We start from the raw sequence: 13,373 nt of genomic DNA, 5'->3' as shown, positions 1-13,373 counted from the left end.
GGTACCACGACACATCTAGTTGCCCAGCGTGTGAGGCAGATAGCGAGGATTTGAAGCACTTCCTATCGTTTTGCCCAGCATACAATGTTGTTAGAAGGTCCACCATATTGCCGGTTCTCAGGTCAATTAACATTCGCGCCCATAGGTTGGCAATGCTTCTTCTTAGGCGGCAGACTCCATATTGACAGCCTGGGCACTAGTGTCCTTCGTGAAAAGAGCTATGTACCAGAGAAAGGAGATATTGGCCCAACTGTGATGGCTGTTTTAAGATATTCAATATGTATTGTGCACTATAATCGTTTTTATGGTGCAATGAATTCTGCTGTTTCATAGGCCTAATGAACACTCGCTCCCATAGTTTGGCTATGCCTTTCCTTTTGGTTGCGGACCAGATAATGACAGATTGGGCACTTCTGTCCTTCTTGAAAAGAGATCAATAGTGAAAGGGGACATTGGTGTAAGGTTGTTGTTTGTTTTTGTCTCATGAGATATGTAGTGTTTTTTTTATAATTTTTATGTTGCAGTGATTCCAGTGTGAATTCGGAGTGTGGACACTGTTGTTTTACAAGTAGTGAGATGAAATGGTTACTTTTGTATTGTATTTGTGTTTTTATGTGTTTGATGGATACATTTATCCAAATTAACATATTGACTGTATTCTTAAAATGAAAAAAGAAAAGATAAATAAGTTTTTGTAATAGGGTAGCCTGAAAAATATGCCATACACTTTCATTATTGTATGAACCAAAATGAAAAATGTATCAGTTGTTAGTTTTTGAATTCTCTGTTTTCTTTTAGGATGTCTCGGCAAGGCAAGACCATCATCTTCTCGATTCACCAGCCCCGGTACTCCATCTTCAAGCTGTTTGATAGCCTAACGTTGCTGGCTAGCGGGAGGATGCTGTACCATGGCAAAGCTAAGAATGCATTGCCGTACTTCACGTCCATTGGTACGCTTACACTGGGGGTCTAAAGGCCAGATTCTATGAGTATTTAAAATAATATGATGGATTATATGTAACTTCGTCACAGAAAACATACACCCAGACTGTGAGCCCAAATATTTAATTCAAAACTGCTTGGACAAAGCCCTGACTGTTTTACTTGAGAGAGACCGGCTTGCCTAACTTTTCCTTGATGAGCTATTACCTAAAGCCTCATCTGGGATGCTATGTCTTAATCAGCCCATGAGAGATCCTGTAGCCCGCAATGTCAAAGTGCCCCAATGAAACCCTGTTTCAATTTAGAGTCTTTTTCCACTGCTGGCTGAAAGTGCACAATTTCTTGCGGGCAGACGTAATTTGATTCCTCTACTTAATCCAATGGCCAAACATACCTTCTACAAAAGGGTAAGATGATTTTGTTGCTGTATATGGTCATGGCTACTGCCTGCCTCTGAAAGCAAACCCGCCAGAACAACATGTGATGAATCCTACTGAGTTATCACTGAATCTCCGGTGGTAGACTCCCCCCACCACCACATGGCCAGGGAACGTCAGACGCTACCTGGTCCTTACCCTGGGTCACGGTATTATGAGAGAGGATCATGTGGGAGGGTTTGACCCGCAGGAGGAGGTGGTGACTCCATTAGGAAAGACACAGTACACTCGCTGCACCCCTTTCTGAAGAAAACACTGTAACATCTAGTGCTGATGGCATACTGTCAAGCTGAGCAAAATACCAGTACATGTACTGCTCACTTAACATCGCCTGTCTCTGATGTCTTTGATTTAAACAAAAACCTAAAACAATGTAACTTTAAAAGATCCAAAATTCCTTTGGACTCCAACTCCCATAAAGCCTCATGTACTGAGACGAGGAAGAGGAAGGAGTGAATGTGGATTGAAGGAAACCCCAAGCTAAATGTGCAGACTTGTTATAATCAATATCAGCCGCGTGGGACATTCAAACATTGTGGTCACCTGCAATGGAAGAGTGAAGGTGAAGCAGGGAGAGATGCAGAGCGAGTGAAGCGGGAAGCAGAACCAGAGGCAGACGCTGGGAAACGGAACGCAGTGAGAGAGGCAAACGCTTCCAAGCAACCGCTTGGAAGCATAACTTGCTGGAGGGGCATGAGACCGGAAGAGGCACAGCAGATGCCTTTGAGGGGCCGTTGGAAGACCGGCAGCAGTGGTGCTGTTGAAAACGGGGTCTTGGTGAGCAACAACCGTTCTACTTGTAGAGGAGCGCCTAGCCAGCGAGAGAATTGAGAGCGGGACTGCAACGTAGCAGAAGCTTTCCAGGAGTGAAACCGTTGCTGCATCAACATGCTGCAACTCGGAAACACCATCAGACACCGGTGAGTCTGCCCATTGGTGTTGGGGAAAGTGGAGCACGCCGAAAAGCTTATGAACTATTGAACATTTATTTTGAATATCAACCAAGTAATTTAGAAAGCCAGCATTTATACAAATACTCATATAAAAGAAGTCAATATGGGGAAAGCTGGAGTAAATGTTATCAACAGCAAATGAACATTTATGAAGAAGTTGAAAGGCAAAATGTGTACAAGTCTCCATACATGAGATGTCAATTTGCGAAAAGGTGGAAGAAGCATTGCCAGTGAAGAAATTAACAGACAGAACTTGTCAATAAAGTATAAACAGTGAAAGAGTTTAACTGTGTTATACAAAAAGAGAACATTGTAAGAAGTCCTGGTGAAAGATGCATATAAGGTGGTGACCCTTTGGGAGAAAAATACCTGGAAAGATACCTGGCAGGGGAGTATACCAGGGGGATCTGCAAAACCCATAGGGGATTCCTGAAAAGGGAGTATGCAGGTAATCCATATAAAAAGGAAAGTACATTTGTTTAAAGATACCTGTCAGGAGAGCATACGAGGAGGTTATTATAAGAAGTTATTGTGTGAAGGAGACACTTTGGTCATCCTTTAAAATCTATTGTGGAAAAGAGACACTTTTTTATAATTTTCCAAAATATATGTTTGCCTTCCTGAAGAAAGTGTTGTGTGAAAGAGACATTTCTGCTGCTCTTAAGGAATCATTGGTTGAAAAGGTCACTTTTGTTATTCTACTTTAAACAATCCAGGGGAAGGTAACCACCTCCTGTATTAAAGGATTATTTGTTGAATTTTCAAATTTGGTTTGTACACACTTTTTGCTAAATCAAAACAAAGACACTTTCCTTGCACCTTTTGATTGTTTTAGTGTGAGATTCAGATACGTTTTGGACACAAGAACAGTTTGCATAATTTTGACGATGAGACACAGACTGATCTTTAGTTTTCGTTTTCTAGAAATGGAAACTGTCTTTTCTTTAATAAAGATGTCTGTTGAAAATGTTACAACTTTGGGTCTGCCTCTCATTTCTAACCTCTCACAAACACATGACCTGTTTGTGAATAGTGTCTGGGTTTAACGTCTGATTTGCCATCTGGGAGATCACCCGGAAATAAACCTGCTCTAGTTGAATGGGCCTTCCCCTTAGAGATTGACTGGCAAAACTTTGATTGGATGCAACCCTGCGAATTGAACTTTACTTTCCCACTTAGATCACAATTTCCTATTTGACCTGAAGCTTTGGATTCTCAGAATGTTAAACCTGGTCCCAAGCAGAGAACAAGTTGGTAAATGAAGAGGAATTGTTCAGAAACTCTACTGATTCCTGAACTCGTCCAAGCACTGTTTTGGGGGTGATGTTCTGCCTGATATCTACAGGCTTTGGGCATCTAAGCAACCAGATAAAATTGAAAAACCACCAATTCCTTACCTTGACTTGATGGAAACAGCTAAGTCGTAAACTCTCAAGAGTCCCTTGCTTCCCTGTCCCTGTGTTTGCTCGAAACATAGAAGCACAAACATGGAGAGCATTGGCCGCCAATAAAGCCAGAGGCATGTGGTTGCTACTCAAGACAAACAAGAACTACAATACATTGCTGGGGATCTGGGGAGTTAGTTACCTGAACTGCCTCTGCTGGAAACAGTCTGCTTCACTGACACTGAAGAGCACCTTCGGGGAACTGGATCATTACACATAACTGCGGTTCCAGTAGTTCTTCCCTTCTGCACAGAAGTATCACTGGTGTCCCATAGAAATCATTCCTGTTTGAAGACACTCTACGTTGCCATCAGAGCAGCTGCTGCATCCTTGGAACCGGCAAAGCTGATCTCTCACATTGCAAGCACCACATGGTTGTCTGTCAGCTATTGAAAATAGCAGAAGATACCTTCCGAGCCCCGGGATAGCCTTCAGAAAGGCACCCGAGTGATCCTAGTGGAAAGCCACATTAGGACCAATATCCCGCTCAGCCACTCAGAAGCCGGTCTGTCTCTCCCAGTGAGTCCTTTGAGAGAGGCTGAATCCAAGTCCTAAATCCATGAGGAACGAACTGTAAAACTTGAGACCTGAAGTTCCTGGCTGATCTTTGATTTCAAGGGAAACCCTAACCAGAAGTGGCACAACCAAATGATGATTTAAGATTGTGCCTAAACCCGGATTAATTGCCAACCACCACAACCAAAATGTTTACCTGCCTTCTGCAAAGTATAAAGTATACCTCTGTGTGGATGTTTTTTGTTCATGGTGATAGTATTGCCAGTTTTGGGAAGGTGTGCCACAGTCTGAACATTGCGTTGGGTGAATCTTCACTAACGCAGATAGCGCATGGATTTTGAACTGATGGGTTGAGATACTGTAGAACGGATGAAAAATGGCAGACGTTACACATACGTCGCCCATATGAGACTGTGTTTTAACGGTCGGCATGCTCTTGTTTTTAGTCGGGTATTTTTCATCACAAATATGTTTTTAAAAATTAATTTGGGAATGGCTAGCTACTCAGTTTCATCGTTAAGGGAAATCTGTTCAAGAAAAAAAATTACTGCGCACAGTAATAAGGGCGGGATAGCGGGATGACATTTTGATTCCATTGCACATTTAAAAAAATGTTTTGCTTGAACTAATGTTATATATTTTTCTGCAGGATATGTATGTGAGGCTCATAATAATCCTGCTGACTTTTTTCTGGATATCATCAATGGAGACTCGACGGCAGTGGCATTTAATGATCCAGAAGACATTGATCCAGGTTTGTGAGTGGACCGGGTTTGAGCCCATTTTTCCATGAAAACGTAAAATAGTGAAATCCAATGTTTGTACCACACACACACACACGCGCGCATACTCTCTCTTCTCTTTCTCTTTCTCTCCCTCTCCCTTTCTGTTTTTCGCTATTGGGCTCTCCCTCTCCTTGATCTCCCGCTCTGTGACACTTTTGCCTTCAAAAGTGGAGCCCAAACATAGGAATGAAGGGGACTTTTCTTACAATTGGATGCCATCATATTCAGTGATTTGCTTGTTGTCAAATGTGGGAAAGTACACTTGCATTCCCATCCACATATAATGTGGATGTTTACGTTTTTCACATTGTAACGTGAAATATCCCTCTGTTTACTGCAATTACGAATTGAAACCATTGCCAGGCAGTGTGGGGCTGCGTTTGCTGGATCACTTCCAGCATGGGGAAGCAGGAAGGGCAGCGCGGCATCATGATTACCTCGGATTTCTAAGCCTATCGTGCTTTATTTTGATGCAGGGACTGAAATTGTGTATGCCTTAAATACCTCGGATCAAAGCAGGATAGGGTGGATGGCTCGCCCGCCAGTGATTTTAGTACATTTCTGCTAGAATGCATATGGCGTTTGCATGTGTTGTCCCACTAGCCAGCATAACTCATTGTGTAAAGAATTTGCCTCTGACATCTTGGCACAATCTGCAATCTCACTATTGAGCTCTGCTAGGAGAGGAGCAGGCTCAGCATTTATCCTTCCAAGGTCGAAAAAATCTGGTACCACCGAGTTGGTCAATATTAACTAGTATTATTACAGCACTTCGAAGTGAGAGGAACCTGCATGAATCCCTATAGAAATGTTATATTAACATCATGAATGCCCTACCTTCTCTGTGTTGCACACCAATCAATGGACTTTGGGACTCTTACAATTGCTCAGTTTGAGGTGCAGTCTAATTTAGGGCCTGATTCACAGAAGTGTTTTATAATGGTGCAATCCCATAGGAAAACGCTGTGTGAATCAGGTGACTTTGAATCTGCTGAAGTAGTATGAACTTGTTAGTATCTAGAGTGTAATTCAGTCTAAACAGCTTGTCCTTCAAAGACCATTTCAGTCTGCACTTTCGTCAGAGCATGACGTCGTCATTTTTTAGAAATACTCAAATGGAGAAACTGGCAATGCTGGCCTTGAATCAGCACTAAATATGTGACTCCTTGAAGCTGCAATTGCTGCATGCAAAACAATGAAGCCTGACAAGGGTAATAAAAATTAAAAAGATTGTCCTAGCTGTAATTAAACAAGACCTTTTTTTGCTGATGTCAATTTATTTATTTTTGCTTGTCTACTTATTTGTTAGAATTTTGTTTGACATTCCGCCTAAGATCTTTTCTTTGTCAAGGTGTGGTTTCATACCTGGTTCCACTGTTGACAAGACAATTTCATCAGGAGGGAAAATGTAAAATGTTTCATTGCATTGCACAGTAACAAAAAGAGAAAAGTAAAAACAGACTTTTCTATCTTTCTCATACAACTCTCGTTTGTCCAGCTTCATCCAATGCTTCCCATTGGACTCTAAAATCTTTTTGGCATGATTTGGCACGCTCATCAGTGTACACCGGATTTTTGGTGTAGTCGAATACCAGGTCAAACAAGTGGCAGGTTTGCTGGACTCTCGTGTTAATTTGTGCTCAAATCATGACCCTCAGATATCAGGTTAAATCTGAGATTTTTGAGCCGAGTTTGTTCAGCCAAAAAAGTGTTCAGCCAATCAGAGCCCATAAATCTCTGAAAGTAAGACTCTGAAAAAGGCACTGCTCACTCCCAGTTCCATTCTGGGTTTTGCTATGCTGTTATGTTACTGGTCATTTCTATAGCACCTTTCACCATTGGTATGATCGCACCGCGCTGTGGGTTGCACGCCCTCGGGGATCGTAGTCCAGGTCAGTGAAAACGTAGGGTGGTAAGTATTGCGTGTGTGCACTCAGTATATTTATTTTTAATTTATCTTATTTGAAGAAATAGGATTATATTTTCTACCACAAATGATGTGCAATAACTAATTTACAGAAGGTGGAGGCATTCCCAGGAAGGTTGCCTGTATAATAGAACAAATATGAGAACAACTGGTGAGCCAGTTTAAGGGTGTGAACAAATTGGGACACGGACAAAGCAAAATTGACAGCACTTGCCCCTCTATGTGATATGAGGAAAAGCACTGTATAGCTATACAAAATGACCTTATTACTCTGGTAACTGTTGGTTTCAAGCTAACCAGCTATTCTAGACTGCAAGCAAGAACTAAATAGCTCACAGCGCCCCTCAGTTTCAAACCCTGCATGTGAATGAAAATTGGCCCCTTTTACCTTGAAACATGAGTCCATAAAAGAAGCCAAGAAGGGCCCAATCTTACCTTGAAATCCAACTACCTATTTAATACCGTGCAGGGTGAAAAGCAGGGTGCTCACCAGCTGAACCACCCTGCATCATCTGCCAAGGCACGGGTCTTGTTGGATATGTTCAGCTCAAGCAGGTACATCAGAGGGAGACCCTCGGTGAGGGACGCACTCTGATGGCTAACCCACTCGGTGGCCTCCACAAAGTCCAAGTGCAGACAGCTTCCAGTGATTTGGTGTCAATAAAAGCCCCAGTTAGAGCTCTATTTTGAGTTTTGCAGTAATCTGTGACATAGCCTATCCAACATGTGAAAAATAGAGTTCTAATGGGTGGCCACTGAGGTCGTCAGGTTGTGCAGGGGATTCAATTGGAGTAGTGCATTTTATTCCATTGTGAGCTAGACTTAGGTTTGACTTGATCTTCTGGGTTACAGCCACCATTTCTTTCAGAGGCTTACAGCTGATGGTAAAGGGGGGTGACCAAAGGTTGAAGGACATGCAGAATGCGGGGGACACTAGAGCAGCTGGAGACAGCCCCTTGGAAGTAACAAAGTGTGTTATAAGTCAGCATAACATAACATTTTTTCCAACTGATAATGCACCAATGTAATTCAGTCCATGTTATGTGACTTTAAAGCCTATATGCAAATTATGAGGTGAGGCCTTAAAAACCTGCCTCCACTTTTTACCCAGATGTTAACTGCTCTGTCGCTTCGTCTCTGAAATCCTTGCATGCACGATGTTGCCTGATGCCATACTTCTTACACCTTCTGCCCCTTTGCATTACTCTGAGGCCCCTTTTGGCTGTTAGAGGAAGGAAAGTCCACCCAGAGTGCTGGGATGGCGATGTAGTCCATGCTCTAACCACTGGTCCTGATGTCCATAATGAAGGTTATTGATTGGTCAATGGACGGTTGCCGTACTCTCCTCACTTCAGCCATAACTTTGTTGTAAATTTCTGTTGCCACCTTGGGGGATTCAAAAATTATGGCTGAGAACTTCTAAGCAGTGATCAGATTTTTACCCTAAGTCGACAGAATTGGTTTTTCTCCACTAGTAGGGCAACAGGTCTATTGCCAACATTCTAGTCAGGTTAGCATCGAGGGGCACTGTCTGTCATGTGGCAGTGATGTTTTTGATGCCATTTCAAATGTTTCCTCAAGAATGGCCCAATTCAATGGGAAGTCACTGCTACGCATTGCTGGAGTCTTAGGGTAGGGCTTGGTGTTCCGAGCATTGACAGCTGCACTGTTTTCAGTGGTAATCGTGCAGACTACTAGTGGTATGCTCCTTGTCTGTTGGTGTTGGGAGGGTTTGATCTCAATCTTTTCTCTTCCTTTCCTATCTGTGCATGGTGGTGTAGCATATTAGACCACATACATGTGGTACCCAAGTTGGTTCCTGTCTTCTCTCGGCAAACAGATTTCATTCAGAGTGTGCAAGTTGCCCCTATTCAGAAGCTGTTTATTCTGTGTTAGGTGCTGGCACATTTTTGATTTTCGTTGTGAGCTTACATGCAGGCTGGACATATTCGTGCTGGGAGTGTTCTTCCAGAGGCCATGTAATGAAATGAAATACTTTCGAATCTGTGACAGAAAGGTTGTTTTTTTAAGAGGGTGAATCGGTGGGAGGCAAACATCTACTACTACTAAAGCCTCTTTATCTGTGGTGTCATTCTCTTCCTCCTCAATATCAATACTTTCCAGCTGCAACACCTGTTCCCATCTGGACTCGGATGATTAAGATAAAGATTATTATCCATCAATGTCATAACCGTCCTAATTGATGGACTTATTGGTGGATGGGGTGGCGGTGATAGAGACCTGGAATTTTCAAACTCCTCTTGCTGTTTAACTACTTTGTAGCTGTGATTCTACCAAGAGCATGCAATATATTACCCTCCCTATATTGACGAAGATTTCTACCCAGAAAGGCAGATGGCGTATCCAAGACAAAGTCTGGATTTGACAGGGCAGCAAGTAGGATGGGTCATGTTTCAGTGACCCCCTTTGCCAAATCCAGCAGGCCTACAGCAGTTCGGGCAGGGGGGTCAATATATTTACAAACAGTCCCCAAATTGGCGCCAAATCAGTATTAACATAGGGAAGTGCTCCTAAACAAATGTACTCACTGGGTTTGTGTAGTAACCTTTATTATAAACCTTCCAGCCATCACCTCTTTTGTTTTGCAATTGTCACCCCGAGAGGGACGGGTATGCTCAGACGTGGGTCCCCCTGCCTACTGGGCCTAGAGACCCAAGCTACTACTCACTGATGATGCCCAATAAGGCTGAAACATGTCTGGGGATGCTTCTGGTCTCGTGCAGAAGGGATGTGATTTAGCAGGTTGGGCTGGACTACCCCTTTGGGGGTGGGACCAAGCCTGATTTGCGAAGGGTCTTTCCCCTTTTGTAATGCTTGGCAGTCAAAGAATGATGGTCTGGGGGGTTGTCAAGAGCAATGCCAGAGGGTAAGATTTATTCTAAACCTTCCAGCCATTACCTCTATTGTTTTGCTATTGTCACCCCGAGTGTGACGGGTATGCCCAGACATGGGTCCCGTGCCTGCTGGGCTTAGAGACCCAAGCTACTCCTCACTGATGATGCCCAACAAAGCTGAAACATGTCTGGGGATGCTTGTGGTCTTGTGCAGAAGGGATGTGACCTAGCAGGTCGAGCTGGTCTGGAGGTTTGCCCATAGCTATGTGAGAGGTTAAGATTAATTCTAAACCTTCCAGGTGTCGCCTCTTTTGTTTTGCTATTGTAAGCAGCTGCCTATTCATAACCCAGCAGCAAATTGCAAACTGCACCAGGATCTCCTACCAGGGCGGAAATGCCCATGCCCATGACTGTTAGAATCGATTTTAAGGACCCAGGCATGCCTAGCGCCATATTGACCTTTGATGGGCGATGCCACCGCCCGTATCACATTGCAATAGAAATGAGTGTCCATCCTCTGAATACCATGCAACAGTGGCCTGTGCTACCAGAAGCTGTAATGCTCTTGGCCAGAGGGGGTCACCCATATACCTTTCCCCAAAGGAGCAGCATTGGGGAAAAGGATATGGGTGGCAACCCTATGGCTAAGACCATTACAGCTTTCGGTGTCCTAATCTTATTGAGATCTTTCTTTAACCCATGTTGAGAAACCCCTGCAATGAATCGAGTTTCTTATGGGATAAAACTGGGACCTAAGTACACTGCACTTAACCTTATTTAATTGTATTATTGTGAATGAGGTGTTTAGTTTGAAATATGTGTAATGTTTTTAATTGTTGTGAAATACTTGTATGGCTTAGCGTCAAAATAAAGTAAATGATGATGATGGTGACGTTGTGTGTTGTTCTTCCCTGATCTTCACTAGCTAAGATATATACACCTCCCGTCTCTGCCCTAGCATAGCAAATGGAAGCTAAACTGCAATTGCCTTTGTCCATCTTAGTGGCTGTTCATCCTCCCAGTGCAGTAACTTTGCATATATTTGTAAGTGGTGCATGTTCTCCAGAGTGACGTGTGGCAGGAGGGTGAGGAACATAACATGAATTGGATGATACCTTTGATTGACCATATGCAATTCTGAAATCCCCACTGCAAGGGTGGCTACAGATGTGGAAAGATCAGAGCACCATGTGTCCCCCTATCCCTGGCTCTTTTTGTGCTCTAAATATGTTATTCAATTGTGCAGTTCACCCGCTGATTGGTATCTCCCATCACACTGAATGTCTGCTACTTTCTCCCTCAAAAATCACATGTAATATTTGTGTTATGCGCACGTTGTTCTCAGGGAGTCTGCATTCTCCTGCTCCTCCTTCCTTGACACTGAGGCATTTGTCTCATGTTCTCACTGTGAGAGAGACACAAACTGGTGCATCTCCCACTATGTGAATCTCTTCTCCTTTGTCCCTCAGAAATCAAGTGCACCTCAGTCTCACTAGTGCAACCTTGAGATGATCTGCTCCTTCTAATCCTCAAGTGTGAAAAGCTGGGTTTCATTTCCCCAAGTTCAAATGTGAGCAAGTTCATACAACACTGTGACCTTGGGACTCCCTTCCCCAAGATAAACACTCTCCAGTCGTTTGGTTCTCAGGGTTCCCTTACCCAAGACCTATACTGAGCAATTGACTTGTTTCCTCTGTTCACAAGTTTACAAAAGAATACATGGTCCACTTGACCCATCCTTTGGTTAGCTTCACCAAGGACACACACTTATTTGCTGCTCTTCCAATAATTAGTGGTTTCTGGTCTAGACGCAGTTGTCAGACCACATGGTACATCCATCACAGGTCACGCAACCATACGTTTTCCCAAAGGCCGTTGTTTAGTAATATTCAAGGCAACTCTTCTTGTATGTCTTGCAAATTATTCTTGAGATGTTTTTCTGGCAGTGGGTTACTTGATGCACTTGATTGTCCCAAAATGCTTATGCAGTCTTTAGCATTTCATAGTCTGATCAAGTAACAATTTTTCTCTTCATTCAATTCTTCATAATTCCAGCATTGACTTGGTTTCAGCCAAACCATGACTTTCGTATCGCCCAAAATTCAGTTAATGTAATGTTAGGTTGTATTTGTCAGGATAACACCTTTCATTTGTTTCAGTTTTCAATAATTGCAGTTTTAAGCTGTGCCAACTTGAATTACACCTTTCCTTTGGTTCGGTATTAAATGAAAACAGTTTCAAGTTGTGCAGCAACTTTCATTTGGTTCGGTATTTAATAAATGCAGTTTTAAGTTGTACGTGTGTTTAAATAACACCTTTCATTTAGTTTGGTATTTAATAAGTGCTACTTGGCATTTCTTCCGTGGACCCTTACCATTTCCATGGTCCTTTGGAGCGCTCCGGCATTCCTAGTGTCTCCCGACACTTACCGGGTCTCTGCAGCTCCATTCGGCGGCTTCTCCCCAAGCAGGCAAACCAACTTGCCGGGTTCTCCCCAACCCGCACACACTAGCCTTTGTTCTTGGCTCCACCTCTACTTCCTGGCAGTGCCTGCTGTACATCTTCCCTCACAACGGTTCCCAGTCCTGTACAGTCACCTCGGCAAGACTCTAGTGATCTCAGTCAGTGTATCAGCGTTTCGGCTAATCTCTTCTCAGCACGGCAACACCCCGGTCCTCTGTTCCTTCTGCGACTGCATCTGCCATTATATACTGTTCTCTTCTACTAACAGGCTGCAGGTGGAATGAGGTATACTCAATTTCCTGACCCTGCTGAAGTCTATTAGTGTGACATGCCTGATCTTTATTACTACATGCCTCCAGATCACTCTTCTTCGTCCCAGTACCAGAGTGGTATTTTACATACTAAGAGTGTAATATTCCTAGTTCCCTCTTTGTCTTCTCAGTACTAAGTATGTACTTTGGGGAATGGATGAAATGGTACTAATAATATCCCATGAAGGCTAAGGGTATGTTGGGTAGGTCAGGGTTTAGAGAAGGGGGGATACCATGTCTCACCCTCCGGCACCCCATTCCTACTCTTTAAGGGCTTTCCACCCAAGTGACCCTCCCTCATAGATTCACCCCCGGGGCCGGGTTCTGGCAGCTGTGTCTTTCTCTTGGTTAACTGAGGGGGAGTCCTAGCAGGGCTAAATGTGAGAACGCCCTCGGATTTCTCACATAGCACACAGTTTAAACAAAACCTACTCTAGATCTGAGCCCCCATTCTCTCTTTACCTCTCCCAGCCCTTCTTCCTACTAAACTTCTCTAGTTCAATACATTTTATTGACCTTTTCATAATTGTCCAAAGCCTACATCCAGCAGCAACCTTCTGTCCCTCTGAACGCTGTGTCACAAAGTAGTCTGCCTGCTTCTGGGAACCACTGGAGTGATGGCTGAGCAGTCTGGGTGCCACACGTGCCAGTGGATGTTGGGTTCTGGGGAGTTATGGTGATGATCACCTGGTCAGTGTGCCCTGGTCCGAGGCACTTAGTAGGGAACATTCAACTGCCT

General features: G+C 43.5%; 1 protein-coding gene across 5 annotated transcripts in view; it reads left to right on the top strand.

Annotated features, from left to right (window-relative positions):
- Window positions 1-13,373, top strand: part of LOC138515801 (broad substrate specificity ATP-binding cassette transporter ABCG2-like) — a 647,435-nt gene that overhangs the window by 481,859 nt on the left and 152,203 nt on the right. For all 5 annotated transcript variants that reach the window (XM_069630535.1, XM_069630533.1, XM_069630536.1 and 2 more), the window contains 2 exons: window positions 799-950; window positions 4,943-5,047. In XM_069630535.1, the coding sequence (XP_069486636.1) occupies window positions 799-950; window positions 4,943-5,047 (257 nt within the window). The remainder of the gene's footprint in view (window positions 1-798; window positions 951-4,942; window positions 5,048-13,373) is intronic.

The sequence above is a fragment of the Ambystoma mexicanum genome, chromosome 6q, assembly GCF_040938575.1.
Source record: "Ambystoma mexicanum isolate Mex_15411 chromosome 6q, UKY_AmexF1_1, whole genome shotgun sequence".
In the NCBI taxonomy this organism is placed as follows: Eukaryota; Metazoa; Chordata; class Amphibia; order Caudata; family Ambystomatidae; genus Ambystoma; species Ambystoma mexicanum.
Note: the sequence above shows the minus strand (reverse complement) of the source record. Positions and strands in the feature narration are given on the sequence as shown.